Source organism: Thunnus albacares, chromosome 3, assembly GCF_914725855.1.
Source record: "Thunnus albacares chromosome 3, fThuAlb1.1, whole genome shotgun sequence".
In the NCBI taxonomy this organism is placed as follows: domain Eukaryota; kingdom Metazoa; phylum Chordata; class Actinopteri; order Scombriformes; family Scombridae; genus Thunnus; species Thunnus albacares.
The window spans coordinates 14899067-14915879 of record NC_058108.1 but is presented as its reverse complement, the minus strand read 5'-3'; the positions used below and the strand labels follow the sequence as shown (position 1 = coordinate 14915879).

Here is a 16813-nt window from a genome sequence, read left to right as displayed (position 1 = left end):
TACTTCTGTCGTCAGTTGCCGGAATAAACGGTCGCCTCCCAAGACACCCTGGTCTGAACCTCTTCCTTATAACACAATGCTAGAAACCACCGATTACAACTATATAAAGTTCTAGTCCTCAGTATTGTTTCTGGTTTACATTATTATTTATTATTATTTGTGTGATGTTATGTGAGTTTTAAACCTGATTCTGACATTTTTAAGAGTGATAACTCCTAAATTTAAGTTTTGGCCCCAAAACAAAAAATAAAATAAAGGTATTTTATATTCTCAACCAGAATTATATTCAATTATATTCAGACAATTGTGTAGAGAGATAATATTAGAATAAAATATGTTTTAATACTCAAATTAACATAGAAATGTGATCCAAGTATATATAAAGTCCAAAAGCACACAGAATATATGATTAAATCCATAAAATATTCTATTAAAATATCAAGAAAAATATAAACAAAGTATACAAATTTATGACAAAAAGGAATGATATGAAGTGTGGGCTGCTTTGCATCAGGCTAATGTGACTCCACATTGTATTTACTAAACAGGACATCATCTGTAACTCCAGCATCATTTTGAGGAGATGGCAGTTACTCACTATGCACTAAATCTCAACTGCTCTGTAATGTGTGAAAATAATTAGCAAGCACATGAAAGCTGTTCATACATTGATTTATGTCCTCTTAAGTGTACAAAATGCACTGCAATAATTAATCATGTTCAACAGCTACGAACAGCCCTCACTGTTCCCCAGCACACACACATAACGATATAACTTTCCTATTATCAAGTTTTCTTCTTTCTTTGCAGTTAAATCAACAGAAATATAATTGTGATTTTGAGATACAATAAACAACTTTAAGACACTTGATAAGGAATGTTTTAGAGCAAGACGTGTATGCCAGTGTCTCTGCTCGCTCTTTGTGGTATCACTTACATTAAAGTCTGTTGACACAATTTGAAAAAATGATTAAATGTAATGTGTAATTCAGGCTGCAGGGCTCTGTTGTGTTGTATATCCTATATGGTTCACTTCCTCGACATCTGATTCATGACATTTGCTCGAGTATAATCATTATTTATAGTGTTTCACTTCATTGCTTTTCAGATTGAAATGATGATATCATGGCTTCATATGATCATCACTCTAAATATTTTTTGCATCAGATTAAGCCGAGCTCTTTGCAAAGGAATGTATCATCCTCGGAGAAGAGGGTAATCAGTTTTTCGCTGGCATCGCTTCCTTTTTTTCGCACCATGTCAATCACATCTCGTGCTTTGTCTCGCCTGGGTTTGGCCATGGCTGCCTCCCTCTCAGCATCAGTTATAACCCCGTGTCCCAGAAGTTCATCCAGCAGCTTGTCCAGAACAGGATAAGACACTCTGTAGATAAATGCTGACCTAACAGTTTGCAGCTTCTCGTCTGCTGAGATGTTGTCTCCCATCCTTGGCAGATTTTGAACTGATGAAGCACCTGAAGATGAAGCTGAAAAAAGAACTTGATTCAACAACAGAGGCCAGCTAGAAATTGGTCCGACTACAGTGACACTCATCCCAAAGCCTTCATGTCTAATAAAGGTACATCTTTGGTTTGCAAATATAAATGGCAGAATTAAAAAAAAACAAAAAACAAAAGCAACCTCTAATATATATATATATATGTATATATATATATATATATATATATATATATATATATATATATATATATATAATATTATATATAATTTCCAGCAAACATGACTCAAGTCTGTTTGCAGTGAATCTGTTAGAGTCAGTCAGCCCTACAAGTATTTTATTAGCTTGGTTTAATCTGCAGGAGTTTCTGAAGGCTTGTGTAACATGTTTTTCTGCCATGGGGGAAATAAATTCATGACGAGTGAAAGCAAGTCCAAAGTCTTCCAACATCTTTACGGGATCATCTCTCAAACAGCCAAGAATTACTGCAGCCACACATGATGAGGAGCTCAAACAGACAGTCTGAAAAGAGGTAGGCCTATCTGTGTTTAAAAAAAAATCATTACACTCTTTCAACAGCCTGACAGGAGAGAGTGTGAGTATGTGACTGATAGACAAGCTACAAATATGTGATTTACTTTCAGCTTTGATGGTATTAATTCACTTTTATGAGAGAAAAGGTTTTCAGACTGAGGACCATCTTCTTCTTGGATTTACTCTGGGAAACGTATCCATCCAGATGAGTGTAAATGTGTTGTATGCTCAAAAAGTCTTTTTCCAAAAAAAGGTGTTGGAAAAGCAGGGATGTCTCATATTAGGACAAATATGGTAAATCAGGCTTTGGATACACTCACAATACTTGTTAGTGGGATCAATTAATTGTTGGTGATGGTCTTTTCCGGGGATTTGAAATCCGATCTAAAATATGAGATTGGACAATATGTACAACATGTAGCAACAACCTTAGCAACAGAGAATACGGCCATTTATGAACATGTGTGATGAGCTGATGATACCGGCCTCAAGCCTAGGGGTACCTGGGCCAGTAGCTATGGTGCTACACAGTCCTGGATGGCTGCTGAGCAGTGAGGAACAGACACAAGTTTATCGGTGTGTGACCAACTCAAGCGCCATTTTATTCTGTCTCATCAAAACCACAATCTTTCAAGGATGTTCAACTTCAATATCATCCTCATCAGCCAACAATGTATTATGTATCCAAAATAAACATATATCCCCCCTTAACTGATACTGCCCTCTGTATCTTCAGTTATTACTATCATTACAATCATATTTCAGTCACATCATGAAAATATCATTTCACATTCAACTGGTTTCCACTCTGATTATACAGGTTTACTGTTATGCTGACTGAAAATAAGTTGTTTCAAGTACCAGCATTTTAGCCCTAGTAATACTTATATAGATAGATGCACGGTCAAATGCATGAAAATGATGAAACAAACAATTAAATTTCATAACTTCAATGTCAAATGCACAAAGATGATGAAACACAATTAAATCTCATAACTTCAGTGTCAAATGCAAACAACTTTTACCCCCCTGTCATACTGTTTTTTCCCTTTGCTGATGATTTTTGACTATTTTCTGAGGCAATTTTGTATGCCTCCTGCATCCTACTTGCCCATTTTTGTGCAAACATCTGTCTGTCTGGGGTCTCCTGCTCAGGTTTGAGGTCAAAGAGTAAGTCGATTGGTAGGTGTGGGGCTCTTCCATATAAGAGAAAGGATGGTGAGTATCCCGTAGCTTCATGGGTAGTGCAGTTGTATGCATGCACAATGCAAGGGAGATGGTCTTTCCAATTAGACTTTTTTTCTTCATGTAGCGTCTGAAGCACCTGGAGCAGTGTTCTGTTCAGATATGCCAGCCAGTTGTTGGAGTCTCTGAAACAGTGCATTCTCAAATTCCCGCCCCTGATCGTGGTGTAATTTTTCAGGGTAACCAAACCTAGGGATGTAATCCTGGAATATTCTCCGCTGCCGTCATCCCTGATTTATTCTTGGTGGGGCACGCTTGGGCAAAGCGGGTCAAATGGTCAACCAGAACAAGTATATATTCATAGCCTCCTTTGCTGGGCTCAAGGTGGAGGTAGTCCACTGAGACAAACTCAAATGGGGTGCTAGATGTTATGGAACCCATGAGTGCTTTGTGTGGGACACAAGGCCGTTTCTGCTTAATACAAGCACACCTTCTGATCACGTAATCCTCTATTTCCTTTTGCATGAAAGGCCAAAAGAACCTTTCTATTGTCAGATGAATTACTTTGTCAGCACCAACATGTCTCATGTCGTCATGCAAATTCTTATGCACCATTTGCTTCAGTTCAGTAGGGAGAACCAACTGTTTCCTCTGACTTGCATACCTGTACAGAATTCCCTTGTCTAATTAGGGACCAAGCCCAAAAGGTAGTAGTCGCCTAAGGGCGAGGACGCTATTGTTTTTCATGTGTTTGTTTGTTTGTTTGTTTGTTTCTTTCTTTATTATTACACCACTTAAACCCTTAATTTGACCCCCTAAACATGCTCAAAAACTCACCAAATTTGGCACGCACATCAGGTTTGGTGAAAGATTTGATAAAATGTAAAAATTAACCCCCAAAGTGCCAAAATGTGCTCTCTAGCGCCACCTATGTAACTAAAATGGCCGTAGAGAGATCAAACCAAAACTCAATTATTCGTCTCATCAAGACCTACAAATCATATGCTGACACCTCTGATCTAAATCCAACCGGAAGTCAGCAATCAGCCTTTCAAAATAAGACTTTGCCCCAATTTTGGCTCCCGAACAAACGCCATCTCCTCCGAAGGTGTTAATGGTATTGGCTTCAAACTTTAATAGATGACTTATGACACTGTGCTGAAAAAAAGGTGTAATAACTTGAATGGTTTGGATTTTATAAGCCCTGAAAGTTCAGGGCAGAGGCTTCTGACGTCTAAACTATAAGTCTGACCACTTTCAAACCTGTATCAATGGATGTGGATGCAGTAAATGTTCAAAAAGATGTGGGTTCACTCACACTCTCCATTCAAATATATGAGTATAAGTAACTGTCCAGCTGCAGTTACTTATTGTCTCTACACACCTGACAGTACACATGTCAATCAAACTTTCAAAATAAAAGCACACCGCACTTATATCCCTCATTTTCAAAAAGCAAAATGATCTGATTCCGATAGGCCAGAGTGCAAGGTCCCGACCAACGCTGCTTGCAGCTGTTGAAGAAAATTCACTCAAGTCCTTGTTCAAAGTTTGCTGTGGTGGAAGTGGTTTAATAGCATTCCGGAAATGCGGTGAGCTTACTGGCACAGAGCTGGTCTGATACAGTAGACTGACCCAGAGCAGAAGAAATGGAAAGACTTTATACAGTAAGGATCAAAGCAGTGACCAACAGATGGTGAACAAAAGATAGGAGGGGAGGGCATTTACATACAAGATCAAGGCAAATCCAGGGGCAAGACAGGAGGGGTCAAATCAGCAGGGGTCAGGAGGTGGAAAGGACAATTGGCATATGTTTGATCAAAGAGTTGTCTAAGATGTCACTTGATTATCAAGTCTCCAAACCAAATGTGTGCTCTCCTTTAATTATTAAGTCTGCTCCAAAAAGGCTATTCTTCTTCACAGCTTTAATTTCAGTTCGTTCCACTCATGTACTAGTCTCCTTGTTTCATGTGACATTTGTCTTTTATTCTTGTTGTTTGGGATCCATCCTCTCTTTTCAGTGTGATTACCTCCATGATCAAAGAATCATTTTTTTGTGTAGTTCGGATGTCCTATGGAGTGAAAACAGACATAGTACAGGGTAGTGAGTCATCAGGTGTTGCAGTGAGGGGCAATGCAGCAGCCCGAGGGTTCAGTTTTTTTTAATTACTTCTAATGGAGGCTATTTTTCCGTCCTCTACACTGACATCAGCTCCTTGGCGAGTTAGAAAAAAAAAACATTGAAAAGGAAGCGTTCTTGACTTGCAGCATGCATTTCTACATACGTTAACCTTGAGTTCTGATGTTTAACATAGGAATCCGGGATCATTATTATCATGAACTATCACCTAAGGTGTATTTGTGTGTGCAAATACAAACCTGAATGCGTCTGTCACCAGATATTTGCATACAGTATAGTATACATCTGTGTCTGTGTTCACCGAATCTGCAGATACAAAGAGGAAGTTTATATTAAAATAAAATAAATAAAAAGTAAAACTTAATTTTATATACAGCAGAAAACCAGACTTACAAAGTGCCTCAGAGTAACAAAAAAGAGTTTTTTTTTTTTTTTTTAAAAAGTGTGAATAATGAAGTAAATATAAAAAAATATAAAATGCCTTTGACAGTAAAAAAGGTTTTGAGGCGAGATTTAAACTCTCAGCAGAGTTTCCTGAACTGACCCCCAGAGGGAGACTGTTCCATAATCTGGGAACCAGGACAGCAAAAGTATTTGAAAGTGATAATTAATGTTTCTATGGCGCACTGCAAGCATTAGATTTGACATGCCAACACCACAGAACCAACACAGGTTTGTTATTTTGTTCTTAATATTAACCGCTGCATTAGTTGGATGTAATGAATGAATGAAAAGGAGAAATACAGAGGAGGAAAATGAAACTGAACCTAAGAGCGTCTGTGTCCACAGTAAATCATCTGTTGAGTGTTTGGTTATTTATTTATGCTTTAAAACATAACTGCCGTGAAATAATCAGAATATAACGTTGTATTTCTTTCATTCAGAGGTTTTATTCTCACTACCGCTCGCTCTCCTTACTCGACCACCGCCGCTCTCTCTCTCTCTCTCTCTCTCTCTCTCTCTCTCTCTCTCTCTCTCTCTCTCGCCAGTGCTCTGCTGGTTTGCGCTGTCTCTCTCTTTTTCGGCTGCAGAGAAAACAGTTTTGTTCGCTGGGTCCTCATTTGACGCTCCAAAATCGGAACAAGGTCGGAGTTGGGGCGTTAAGACATTTTGACGCGCCTCATAACACTTTTAGTACGTTTCAAACAACAGGTGCACTTCAAAACGCGCGCGTCAGACGCTTCCAGTGCGTTTAGACCGTATTCAGACCAAATCAGGCGATCATAACTGTCTACAAAACGATTTCTGCTCTGAATAGAACAGTTACAAAGTTTGTCCTGTCTGAAACGATCCCTTCAAAGTAGATTACACGTACGAGAACCAAGGTGACGGAAATACAGACAAATGATTTTTCCTTTTAGTAGACCAGCCCAACATGTTTAAATGCTACTGAGCTGCACACCTTTAAGGCATATTTGGCCGGTATGATCCAGTCCAATAAAACTGAGAGAGGTATTATCATATAGTATAAAAAACTGAAAGACAGACACATAACATTTAACAGGGATGAAGATATGTCATAAAACAATGGGTGAAAAACAAATAAATAACAAATACCTGCCTTGTGTTTGTCTGGTTGTTGTCTTGATTTTTTTAAGACACTTCTTCTTGGCAATAATGGCAATAAGTACAACAAATACAGCAAACACGATGGAGATTATAATTCCTGTCACAAAATCTGTCAAAAAAACAAAAAACAAAAAACACTCAACATCAATAGAACACAAAACAATATGTACCAATGACAAAACCCTTAAATATATATTTCTTAAAATGTAAGAGTTTGGGGAAATTTATAGAAATTACAATATCTTGTGTTTGTGTCGTCACTGTTGTCTGTGTTGTTTTGTTCACTGCAGGATGTCGTGATGTTGACAGGAAGAGTCTTATTATCAGCGGGGTTGGCAGCCACACAGCTATAAGAGGAGTTGGAATCCTGCTTGTGTACAGTGAGAGGCAGAGAGAGAGCAGAGCTGCTCTGGTTCAGTATCTCTTCGTCTTTGTACCACAACAGTGTTGTCTCTTCAGCTTTCTCCACAGAACACAACAAGATGCAGCTCTCAGCGCTCACACTCAGTCTCTTCACTGCAGGAGTTGATACAGACTCTGGAGAAGAAATTAATCGAGAATAAAAATTAGACAATATGAGTGACTTTAGAACCCTAATCTACGTCTAATCTAATTACCGCTCATTGCACAGACATTCTACTAACAGTGATAAGTAAAGTTTAATGTCTAAATAAGCCACTTGCTCTTTTTTTGAGCAAACCTGGGAAAATGCCCAAAATATAAAAGTTGATATGCATAACATGCAGCCACAGAGAACCACTGCCATAGACCAGCAATTTCAGTCCAACAGTTTGAAGTAAACACATTCTAACAACTGAGAATAAGTCAACTATCATCAGTAAATATCACTGGACTGCCCACATGCCAGTTCGGCAGAAATACAGAGTAACATCCTGTTTTACCCACCACAATTACTGCTGTTATTTCATAATTGTGGCAACTGGAAGCTAGAAAGTATGAAGTTATGCCTCAGTGCAACAGTGGTGTCAAGAAGGGCATCTCTGAGTCTGGCAGTGGAAGGGTTAAACTATGCCTCTTAAACTACTATGAGCAAAAGTTTGACTGTAAAGCCAGCACTAACTTTTAGTTAGTTCCACACTAAACTCACCTCTTTGTTCAGCTGCATCATCTCTACTTAGTTTTAACTGAACTATGATGTCATTAACTATGTGTCCAAAATCACTCCCTATTTCACTCACTACTCCTTACATGATAGTAACTCCATTCACTCAATAGTGAGCAGTAAATTGAGAAATTGGACACTTACTAATAATCATAATTTCTGATCACCACTAACAGGTGTTTTCACACCTATAAAATGTGGCACATTGCATTGTGGGATTGTTAGCAGAAAGTAGTGTGTACATACCATGGTCACTATTTTTCATTCCATTGTGTGAATTTTTGAGGGCACTATATTGTTTATACATTTACACATTCAGAATTCAGACACTTCAATAAAATGGCAGACAGTAAATAAAGTGCACTAGACAGTTAATAGAGAGTGATTTCAGACACAACCTGAGCCGACTGTAATCAAAACACTGTACAGAACGTTTCATCTAGTTCAGCATTTGGGTAAAATGGAAGAGAAAGAGACTGACTAGTGATGGAAATGAAGATACCTACAATATACTATTTAATGAGAAAGTAATGTATGCTATCACATATGAACTAGCTAACATATGAAACAATGCCTGTTTGTGTGTTATCTCATTAATAATTCAACATTATTCAGCTCCTGTTGTACTTTGTACTACAGCTCCTATTTGTTGTTTTAAGTGAGGGTGCAGATGGCTGTATCACACAATACGCTCATAAACAACATCAACGAAGGTCTCTGGAAAACAGTTACAAGTTTCTGTTACAATCAACCAACAGCAATTTGCATTCCAACTGCTCACAGCATAATATCACAACATTACCACGTCTGAGTGCTCATGTTAGTGCCATCATAATGTAAATAATCTAATCAGTAACAGCCAATGTATCCAAAAAATCCTCTGGCTCTACTATCATTAGTGACTTACACCTGCCCGGGAGGTGTACATTATGAATTCTATCATAATTCTAGTTATAGTTCCAGTTTCACCTCTTATACACCAGCTCTGTGCAGGTTCAAACAGTTTTAATGTAGTGTGGGAGTTATGCTAAACTAATATAGCCCTAGTTTGTGCCTCATGTATTAGCATACATTCGGTTCACACATGTAACCATCAGCCTCTCTAAAAGATAATTACCAGGTGCTGTTTTAAAAATCCAGAAGGTCATTTAAAAACATCAACTGTTGTTCTGAAGGTATTTTCAAAATCCTCAGACTCTTCTAACCAACTGGATGAAGAGTCTGTCTGCTGAATGAAAAAAACAAACAAACAAACAAACAAAAAAAAAACAATTTCCCAAGTTACGCCTTTTTCAGAATCAAACAAAAATGGCAGCCCGCCTGGCTACCTGTATGAGAACCAAAGTCGCAAATTGGGAAACAGATTAAAAATATTTTTTATTGTGCAGCACACAGAATAATTTTTCATTCAGATAGTTACAAAAGTCTTTGAGGATTCTGAAAACACTGTCAGGACAATGGTACAGGTTTTTAAACAACCTTAATTGACTGATTATGTTAAAAAAATGCTTGTGTTGTTTAATGTATCACTTTACTAGAACCAAACACAATGAATTATCATAAACAACAAAACCAGACTTCTACTATCAAAATACATGAAGCTGTCATGAAGATGTTTCACATTGTGCTCTTGAACAGCATCTGACGTGTTGAGAATCAGGTATAACTGGTTGACAGGTTTTCCACTAATAATGTATCTAATATATATACTGATATCTATATAAAGTGTGCTGCCAAAATAATTTTGTCTTTTACAGTGTTTCATTTTAATCAATTAATAAACTGATAATTTAAAAACGTTATTGTAAATACATTTAGCAAAATTGCATTTTAATGATGTATGAATAAACTAAGTAAAACAACAGATAAAAGGTCACTATATTTTCTAAATAATAATTTTATATCCTCACCCGGTCTCTTTAAACTTTAAACAAAGCTGTGAAATTTTGCTCTTTGATATTCAGTCTAATAACTGATTCCTCTTTCCTCTTTAATGAAAAGTTGTGTAAGCACTGTTAAATGAAATCGATGCCACAGATCAGCATCAGGAGTTCCTGTTTCCTCTCTGTGGGTTTAAAGTGATCACAAAATGGAAACAGTGTTAAAGCAGGAAACAGATGAACTGTGAGCTGGAATATAAAAGACAAACACATAAATGAATGGAGGCCAAAAAATAAAAATATAAAGACTTTTTAAGGTAAGTTTTGCTTATTCCATTTCAAAATGCTATTATTTATTCTTCATTTCAAGACAGAACAAGGAAATTAAATTATCAATTAGCAAAGTTAATGATCCTGACACTGTAAAATAACATTAATTCAGGTTGCACTCCAGGATCCATAATCCCATGTCAAGCTACCTGCTCAGATGACCCACCTCAAGATGAGGATCGGACCCAAGTCTAATGTGGGTCACTAATGAAAAAGGACTGATGCAGGATATGCTGACACAGCAATAAAAGGACCCCACACAGCCTTATGATGGAAAACATGAGTTCTGAGAACATCAGGAATGGCCATTCTGAATGACATGAGACCTATTTTATAAAAGTTTACACAGACATCTTGTCTCTATTTTTAAAACCCACATCAACTCATTCTATCTTAACCAATAGACCTGGAGGGAACATTCATGAGTTCAGTAGTTTCGTTTGCTGAATGAAACAAATGTTTAAATCCAATATTCCCACAGATTGCGCTGCTCTTTTTCTTCACTTGCTGTACATTAAATCTGTCATTCAGACTGTGGCAGTTACCAGTAGAGTCTGTGGCAATATTGAATTCAAACACTGATTTTGCCCACAGCAAACATTTTATCAATCTGGACAGACAACAGACATCTGTGGGGTCATATTGTTTGTCAGGTAAAGTTTTTCCCCTGTGGTTTAAGTACAGAAAGCGATGTGATGGAAACACAAAGTAACATACAGACTGCTGAGGTCACAAATGGAGCATCATATTCAACAATGCTACGCAACACACAGGCCAGTATACTGGCAGAAGAGATGCAACTTACCATAAACTGTGAGTTTGTAGGATGTAGTGAAAATACGTCCTTTTTTAGAGTCAATAGTATAAATCCCTGAGTCATTCCTCTGCAGTCCTGTGATTGTAAAGAGTCCAGTGTTTTTATCCCAGTGTAGTCTGTTTATGTAAATTTCCTCTTCTATCTCAACTTCCCTCTTGTTCACCGCAGCAATAATTGTTCGTTTAAATAAAAGATATCCTCTCTCCACCACAGAGTCAGGTAGAGTGATGAATCCCCCCTCAGTGCTGGTCAGGTTCTCCACTGCCTCAGTATCAGATGAGATCATTACTGTAAAGTATAAATACAAACAACGGTCAGCGCAGCCATATCATCTGATGGAGGCAACATTTGTAACTTAGAAGGAACATACAGATGTTATTGAGATGTACAGTGTGGAGCTGATTCACTAACAATGAATAGTAAACTCACTGCAGTAGAGCTGCAGAATTTCTATTGCAGCCTTAAACAATCACTGTCTACCAATGTGTATAAAATCCTCTGATCACTGTCTTCACATTTTTAAATATTCTGTTGTACGTCAGGTTGCACTGGTGGCACATCACTGATCTGGAAGAGTTTCATTTTCCTCTCTTATTTTTACAGAAACCAGTAGGGATCCATACGTGTTCTGTCCTTCTGATGCTGGTTGGTTTCATTTCTATTATCACATCACTGTTTCTTAATTGTACACTGATTGTTCTTGGACTTGATGGTAGCTTTTCTATGTTCATATTGCAGACTGACATCCTACCTGTCGGCCTGGCATGGATTATTTGTGTTAAGTACATTTTCCCATGCTTAAAGGGGACATATTATGCATATTTACAAATCTATATTCTGGATATCTGGAATATCTGGAATATTTGCATGATTTACAGATTAAAAATTAAAATAAATACTGACTCTTCATGCAGCTCCACAGTTCAGCCTCTGTCTGAAACAGGCTGTTTCAGCTCCTGTCTCTTTAAGGCCTCCCTCCTGATGAGCCTACTCTGTTCTGATTGGCCAGTTTTTGGAAGCTGCACCATGGGAGACTTCCGATGGCTGTGAAGGCCACGTCAACAAAGCATGAAAAGAACTGCAGTAGCAGGATTTCACTACTTTTTCTCGGTCTGTACTCAAAATGTAAACTTCTCAAATACATCTGTACATGTTTGAGCCGAAATCCAATCAGAAATATGCATGTGAACAACGTAAACAACACACGTAAAACCTTAGCAACAACCTTAGAAACCAAGGATACAGAACGGATGGCTGTTTATGGGCATGTGCATCAAGCTGATGTCAGTTCGTCAGCAAGGTAGAAAAAATTGTTGCAAAGCAGTCGTTCACGGCAAGTTGACTTCTACATAAGTTAACCTCAAGTTTTGGAACTTAGACCTTGTTTAACAGATATCTGACATCGTAACAGTATATAAATAACAGAAAATCACAGATTGCATTATATGTCCCCTTTAATATTTTAACTACACAATTCAACTTTTATGCTGGTAGTTGCATGTTGCAAATTACACCTGCGTTGGTTCTTTATTGTTTCCAAAAGTAAAAAAAATAAGTATAAAAGGGGTAACATGGAGGATTAAGTTTAGACCAGACAGACCAGATAGAGAAAAATGATCTGATTAAATAAGGCTCAATGGACTAGTATGATTCTGGTACCATTAACTTTCACTGCTGTGAATAAGGTCACAGTTTTTTCCACCTCTAGATTTGTTTCATTTTCAAACTTGAAGTCTTCAGCCCCAACCAATAATGACTCAAGTGACATCACTTGAGGCATCACTTGTCAGATTTCTCCCTCTGGAGCCACAAAAGGCCTTCGACAACTTTTACATGTGCAGTAGTATTTCCCAACACCTTTATTCAGATCTTGATGTGTTAAATTACACTGTAAGAAAGAACAGCCAAGACACCTCACTAATGAACAATTACAGGCACATATCAAACAAGTAAAATCACTGAAAAGGCTGTTTCTCAACTGCTAAACACCTTCTTGTCCCTAAATAACTGTTTTGGTGTTTTCCAGTCATGATTTCATCAGCTTGCTCCTATTAAATGATAACTGAAGCAAAAATACAACGAAATATATTTTTCAAACCTTTTTCTAAACCTTTCTCTCACAATGTTCCAATGCTGTATTGCACCTCTAGATTTGTTTCATTTTCAAACTTGTAGTCTTCAGCCCCAACCAATAATGACTCAAGTGACATCACTTGAGGCATCACTTGTCAGATTTCTCCCTCTGGAGCCACAAAAGGCTTTCCACAACTTTAACATATGCAGTAGTATTTCCCAACGCCTTTAATCAGATCTTGATGTGTTAAATTACACTGTAAAAAAGAACAACCAAGACACCTCACTAATGAACAATTACAGGCACATATCAAACTTCCAATTTCTAAGTAAAATCACTGAAAAGGCTTTTTCTCAACTGCTAAAAACCTTCTTGTCCCTAAATAACTGTTTTGGTGTTTTCCAGTCATGATTTCACAGCAGTGTCATTACAGCACTGTTATGTTAAAGTCTTGAATATCTACTTAAAACAGCAACAGTGGAAACATTTCAGCCTTGGTATTATTAGATTTCAGTGCTGCATTCGAGCCAGTCGACCATAACATATTACTAGACAGTCTGGTAAAATGTATTAAGTTAGAATTCTAGTTGAAGGATCGGAACTACTTTGTGTCAATCGGTAAACATGTAAGCGTACAAAAATGCTCCGTTCTCAGGCCTCTTCTATTCAACATCTACATGCTCCCACTTGCTAAGATTATGGAAAACAACAAAATATCTCACAAATTTACATAACAATATCACCAGGTGACTTTGGTTGCATACGTGTAAGTGCATTGAACAAATCAAAGATCGGATGTGAAAAAAATTTCTCCAGTTAAACAAAGATACAATAGAAATAACAAAACAAAGAAACATAAAAAAAATGTTTTTGAAGCCATGATTGAAATGATTAGAACACAGTACTCAACTTCAATCACTAACATTAAAGACAACAAACCAAGCCAGGAATATTGGTGTAGATATGGACTCAGACATAGATTTTAATAGCTACATTAAGAATATATTAAACTACTGTAATGATGTAATCATGTCTTCACAGGTCTCTAAAAAGTCGACCAGACAACTGTAGCTGATTCAGAGTCCTCACTGGATCACAGACCTCAGATCATCTTGTGTGTCACACAATTGATTTTAAAATATTACTGTTGGTTTATAAAGCATGAATGTTTTCTGAGCAAAATACATTCCTGATCTGCTGCTTTATACATTATGACCCATCCAAACCTCTGAGATCATATTACAGATATATTTAGTTAAAATTAAATATGGAAGCAGCATTTTATTCTCATGCGCTATCTGGAACTCCCAGAAAACTGCAGGTATGTTTCAAATCTTGGTTCTTTGAAATTGAGGCCAAAACCTTTAGTGAAATTAGGTTCGGGGTTATTTATGCATATGTCTGACTGCACTGTACATTTTAATTCTTCCGTTTCATCATATTTTTATCTTGTGTGTCTTCTATCACATTGAAAAAATGCTATTGAACTTTGAACTGCTGCGGACAAATGAGGAGACCAAAGTGTGTTTAAAAATCTATTTAAAATGTATTTAATGTTCGCACCAGTGCTATTAACTTGTTGTTGTTTTAAGCCTCTACTACTTTACCCAATGTTTGCACAGTACCTATACATATCACACTCTTACAACTCATTACAGCAGTATTTATTATGTATTTAAGGATTCCTCTAGTAAACCTGCAGCGTTACGCAGTTAATAACTTACCCATAAGAAAGAGAATAATCCTCATCTGTGCCTCCATCACAGAGTTCAGATAGAGACAGGTATTCTTTGTTAATTCCTTAGATATCAAAAGGTTTGTGAAATCTTGTCCAGTTAGAACGGATTCTGTGCTCACAGACGTGTTTCGACATGCGTTGTGCACAACTTCCCATTCCTAACTCGTCAAATACTGTAGCTCAACAATACTGAGCACGTCAGCAGAGCAGCGAGTGCTCTATGTGTCTGATGGTGTGTGTTCCGGTGCAGAGACATTGATGTGAATTGTAGTGTCTGTTACAGACGTCCAGAAACTGTTGTGCATGTGTTTTGTCATTGCCCAGATGTGATGTATGTCTGCGTGTCTTGTTTAATTTGTTTTTTTCAGTCCCCAAAAAATCTTCTTAAAGGTGCACTGTGTAGAATTTAGTGGCATCTAGTGGATAAGTAATAGAATGAAATATTCATAAGTATGTTTTAATTAGTGTATAATCACCTTTTGTTACCTTAGAATGAGCACTTTATAGGGAGTGGGTCCTCTCCATGGATGTATAAAGAGAACTGGATACAGGAAGAGCACCAGGCTTTGAAGCCAATTTGACATGGCGGCCAAACCATGTAATTATAATGTCACGTGATGCACACTGGCCCAAAAAGACTTTTTCCCATAGACCTACATTGTGAAAGAGACGTCTGTAAATTAGCGGATACATTTTTCTGAGCGTCACAACCCCCACGAAATGACTTGTCTGACTATCAGAATTAAATCCGTTTGGTCTGATCACATTTCAAAACCCTCGAAGACCTGCATGATTGAATTGTTTAATCCCCATTCAAGTTAGCCGGAGGGCTAGTAGCTGACTTGGCCAGTGAAAGTGTGCATGCTTTATGGGCCACACAATGTGTAAGATCTGGGTACTTTCATACCGGGAAGTTGATTTTTTTTGCTTCATGTGCCACTGAGCAACTGTCATAGGAATGAACGGGGCCCTGCCTCCAACGCTGTATCCAGTTCTCTTTATGCATCTATGGTCCTCTCCCACAGAGCCCGCCATGTTGCACTGCCATGTTTCTACAGTAGCCCAGAATGGACAAACCAAACGTTTTCACAAGTTTCACGGCCACCGTAGGTTCTTCTACATGCTTGGAAGGGGAGGTTGAGGGGAGAGGTATTCAGTTGGTTACAATCTGCAACCTCACTGCTAGAGGCCACAAAATCCTACACATTGGTCCTTTAATGCTGTTTCAAATCACTGTTTAGTTTAGTTTTGTTAGTAAATTGTAAGTTGAATAAATGTTATACCCAACATATAATAAATCCATCGTACTGAATGTCATATCTGCTCATTACTTCTCAGTATGCACAGAATTAGATTTTAAAGATGAATTTCAAAATTAACCCTGAATCAAATGACTCCTGGTTATGTGAAAATGTTGCAAACACTACACACCACTGAGAATTAAAACCCCATTGCATCTCCAGACACCTTTAGACCTCTTTTCAAATACAAAACAATTTAGGCTCATATACAATATTGATCTTTTAAAAGTGTATTTGCTATTATGATTTTTTCTGTATGATTTTAACCCCGTTCTTTGTATCTGTTGTTTTGACGAGAGATAGAAATCTGATTGTTAGTTGGGGGGCTCTTGGATTGAAGAGGGAAACAAGGTGGCAGCTGTCCACTGCTTGAGCAGAGAATGTAGAAAACTCCCTGTTATTCTTTAAGAGCTCCATTTCCCAGCAGACTCTGTTTTTCCCAGAAGCCCTTGCTTGATCATGTGACGCTATTCCAAGCAAGCAGCAAGCCACATGTCCGCTGTCCGAGCTTGTTAAGTTTCTCTGTCCGTTTTGTGAAGACTGATGTGCGTCTATATGAATGTGAGTCATAGCAAATTGTATTTGTATCATGTTGATATTGGCTCAAATATTTATGTTACTTGGGCACTTTCAAACTGTCAGATGATATTAACCAATTCAGCTA

General features: G+C 37.6%; 1 protein-coding gene and 1 long non-coding RNA gene across 2 annotated transcripts; both read right to left on the bottom strand.

The window, feature by feature from the left end:
* Positions 1–657: 657 nt before the first annotated feature.
* LOC122979277 lies at positions 658–6909 on the bottom strand. The gene is made up of 2 exons (XR_006402830.1): positions 6875–6909; positions 658–1486 (listed from the first exon to the last, which is right to left on the bottom strand). It is a non-coding gene; the product is annotated as an uncharacterized LOC122979277 (long non-coding RNA).
* Positions 6910–6915: 6 nt separating this feature from the next.
* On the bottom strand, positions 6916–15079 carry LOC122972237 (the record flags this gene model as incomplete). The annotated part of the gene is made up of 4 exons (XM_044339207.1): positions 14835–15079; positions 11025–11324; positions 7124–7423; positions 6916–6995 (listed from the first exon to the last, which is right to left on the bottom strand). Coding segments are annotated over exons 1-4 (717 nt in total), but the record flags the coding sequence as incomplete, so codon positions are not given.
* Between the last annotated feature and the right edge of the window lie 1734 nt (positions 15080–16813).